This window comes from Manis javanica, chromosome 11 (assembly GCF_040802235.1).
Source record: "Manis javanica isolate MJ-LG chromosome 11, MJ_LKY, whole genome shotgun sequence".
In the NCBI taxonomy this organism is placed as follows: domain Eukaryota; kingdom Metazoa; phylum Chordata; class Mammalia; order Pholidota; family Manidae; genus Manis; species Manis javanica.
Window position 1 is genome coordinate 68,236,286 of NC_133166.1, and position 3,774 is coordinate 68,240,059.

Below are 3,774 nucleotides of genomic sequence, written 5' to 3' on the forward strand. Positions count from 1 at the left end.
TGCCCAGCCAGAACAATGTTATCAGAGGACAGGCTCTCTTGAGTTCAGAACCTGTCAGTAGTTTGAGCAGTGAATGTGGCAAGTGGTGTGAGAGTAATAGTGAAATGATGGAGACAAACTCACAAGTTGAATTCTCCTCATAAGAGTTTGAGCATTTGCCAAATCAACATAGTTATTGAAGTTTCAAGGCTGGTGAAATAATCCCACCTGAGTGAGTGGATGGCTGGTGTCTCTGAGTGAAGTCAACAGCCCAGAGGATTTTGGAAAGGGAAGAATTATTGGTGGGAAGATGGCTCCTTGAAGAGAGATGAAGGAAACAAGGAATCCAGGAGCAGAGGTGTATCATGGGAATGCCCCCACAGTAGAGAGCTATCAGAATGCAATGAAGAAAATAAAGGTGTAGGCTATGAATTTGAATGACTCCCAGCTGAGAATGTCTGGTGGCGAATTAGAAAGAATCTTGGACTGATGTCAGAAAGCCTGATTCTGAGTCCCTTAATTCACCACTTTCTGCATGATCCTGGATAAATAACCATTTCCCTGAGCCTTAATTTTCTACTATGTACATTGTTAGATTAATATTTAAAGCTGAGTGAATACATATGGATTAAATGAATAGGTACATGTTAAGTTTGTGTTGTAAAGTCAATTACACATTACACAGTCTAACATGGTGTAAATAAGCAAACTGGTTACAATCAGTATTTGTTTTGTGGCAGGCCTCTCAGTAGCCCGCATCCAGAACAGCTGGCTGGATCCCATGGCCTGGATGAATAATGTGACTGAGTTAATTATCATGGGTCTTTTCCAGGACCCAGAGGTGCAGAGAGTGTGCTTTGTGGTGTTTCTCCCTGTGTACCTGGCCACAGTGCTGGGCAACGGCCTCATTGTTCTGACAGTCAGCGTCAGTGAGAGTCTGAGCTCCCCCATGTACTTCTTCCTCAGCCACCTGTCCCTGATGGAGATCACCTACTCCTCTACTGTCATCCCTAAATTCATCACAGACTTACTTGCCAAGACTAAAACCATCTTCCTGGAGGGCTGTGTGGCTCAGATATTCTTCTTCCACTTTTTTGGGGTTACTGAGATCTTCCTGCTCATGGTAATGGCCTACGACCACTATGTGGCCATCTGCAAACCCCTTTACTACACAACCATCATGAGTCGGCCTGTGTGTCACCGTCTGGTTGCTGGTTCCTGGCTTGGGGGCTTTTTTCACTCTATGGTCCAGATCATTGCCACTCTCCAATTGTTTTTCTGTGGTCCCAATGTGATAGATCACTACTTCTGTGACCTCCACCCCTTATTCAAGCTTTCCTGCACTAACACCTCTGTGGAGGGGGTTATGGTGTTTGCCAACAGTGGATTATTTTCTATCTCTTCTTTCCTCCAATTGGTGTCCTCCTATATCATCATCCTGGTCAGCTTGAGGAAGCATTCTGCAGAGGGGAGGCGCAAAGCTCTCTCCATCTGTGCCTCTCACATCACGGTGTTCCTCTTGTTCTTCGGACCTGCCATCTTCCTCTACATGCAGCCACTCTCCACCTTCACTGAGGGCAAGCTGGTGGCTGTGTTCTACACGGTTGTCACCCTCATGCTGAACCCCATCATTTACACACTCAGAAATGCAGAGGTGAAAAATTTCATGAGGAAGCTGTGGGGCAAGAAAGTGAATTCCAGGATGGAATAAAAATGAAAACATGAAAAAAGCAGCATGTATGGGGTGACCAAATACGCTCTGATTTTAGCCAACTATGAGGAATAGAGGAATAGCTAACCCATTCATATTTTTTATATATTCAGACAAGCCTCATACTCCATAGTATCAGTCATAGCCCTTTAATAGTTTTCTGTATCTTGGCTCCCCACCAAGGGTGCACAGTGACTCAGCATATCCAGATATTTTATGTTCATATGAGGGGATGGAGGGGCTGTCATTTTATTTGAGAAATATTTCTCATAGACCTTCAGAACAATTCTTATTTTGTTCTATTGACCAGAACGAGGTGTCATGACTATGCCTAGATACAAAGGAGACTGGGATAGGGAATAGCAGCAGAGGGAATGGGATTATATTATCAGCTTAGACCAGCACTGTGTTTCACTTGCACTGGCACATTGGTGTTTGAACAAAGTCAGGGACCTGTCATTAAGGAAGGAGTATCTGCCACAGGGAGTTTGATGAAAGTTGGGTGGTGCACTGTATCATAGTGAAGTTGTAAAGGGATTTGAGCTGGTGTCAGAGTAACTGACTGAAGCCCAGCTCAACTACTTAGTGACTGTGCAACATCAGGCAAGCAACTGAAACTCTGTGATTCAGTTTCCTTGGCATGGAAGTTTGGATTAAGCATAAGAACTATTTTCTTTGTGTCACTCTTTTCCTGAGAATGCACCTGCTTTAATTTCTCTCTAGAGTATAAAGGGGGGAGGCCCTGGGATCAGAGCGCCTGGGAGTTGTGAATAGGAACCAAACCACCCTGAGTTCTTGGAGGAAGGGCATGGGTTTTTTATGCATACATATCTCTACCCAGAGTTCTGAGCCAATTCCCTGCAAGTTAAGTCACAAAGTGGGAATTTGCTAATATCAAATTTCTGATTAATCCAAAACACATTTCTATTAAGACTTTATAAAATTAATTTCAATTATGTTTTGTGGAGGCCTGTGAAGGATAATTTATCTGGGGAGGAATTTTTGTGTGTTTTAATTTCAGTTTTCTTGGAAATAATAAGTAGCAAGGATTTTATATATGATGGTTTCTTTCTTACAATGAGTTTTCAATCTAGTTAACTGACTTTCCTAATTCTTTCTTGGGTTTACTTTCTTGATAAAGGGATGTAGGCACAAGGCACAAATGAGGAGCTGTGTTTGGGCACGTTTTCACATGACTGACCAAGCTTTTCCATTTCAGATTGAATTATTGTCCCCAATTCTTTACTTCTTCCTGTGTCTGTGCCCCTTTCCATGTAATTTTATAGTTCTCCCCACCAAACATGGAAAATACTTTCTGATTCCTTGACTTCAGCCTCAGCAATATGACTTTCTTTGGCTAATGTAATGTGTGTGGAAATGACCATGTATTGTTTAAACCTGGAAGTTAAGAGGTCTCATGTATTGCATAGTCATGTGCCTCTGGTGTCCCTGTGGCCATCATGAGGTGATGGAGAGCAGCTATGGCACATCCTGGGCTACAGAGTGACTCCTAAGGAGGGAGCTGCTCTACCTGCTCTACTGACTGCAGCCTCAGGCCGAGCTGCCCCAGCCAACCTGCAGACCCAGGAATGTGAGAACACATGCTTATTGTGACAAGCTGCTGAGCATTTGTGGTCATTTGTTTTCAGCACAGACTCACTAGAGTTGAATGGCAAATATGCATATCACAAGAAAACAGAAAAGTCAAAGGACTGGGTTAAGAATGGTTACTATGTATTTGCCTTGATATGCTTATCTCACATTATTTATAATGATTTTGCTGAGCATGAACATTGATGTGTCCTTTCTGCTGCCTTGAAGGTTTTACTTTGATTTGAGCTATCTGGAAACAATGTCCACAAATTTCTGCCAGATTTGCACAACTCAAATTTTCTTTTATGTTTCATGGATTTGTTGATTTGGATTCATTCAATATTGTTTTTTCCATGTTTTATAATTCAGATTTTCCAAGATTCCTAATTAAGAGTGAAAGCAGTAGAGTAGAATTGGAGGTGGAAGCATGTCTTTAATGAATTAATAATTTAGTGAATTTGTCATTTGCCTAGTAGCTAAATTGTCAAATC

General features: G+C 42.1%; 1 protein-coding gene across 1 annotated transcript; it reads left to right on the forward strand.

Annotated features, from left to right (window-relative positions):
* Positions 1-757: 757 nt before the first annotated feature.
* Positions 758-1,690, forward strand: LOC108405322 (olfactory receptor 4B1-like). Its single transcript, XM_017673431.3, has one exon. The coding sequence runs from the start codon at positions 761-763 to the stop codon at positions 1,688-1,690; it is 930 nt and encodes a 309-aa protein (XP_017528920.2). The 5' UTR covers positions 758-760.
* Positions 1,691-3,774: the final 2,084 nt, after the last annotated feature.

Coding starts and splice junctions, on each gene's coding strand:
- LOC108405322 (XM_017673431.3), top strand. CDS start 761: ATGGCCTGGATGAATAATGTGACTGAGTTAATTATCATGGGTCTTTTC.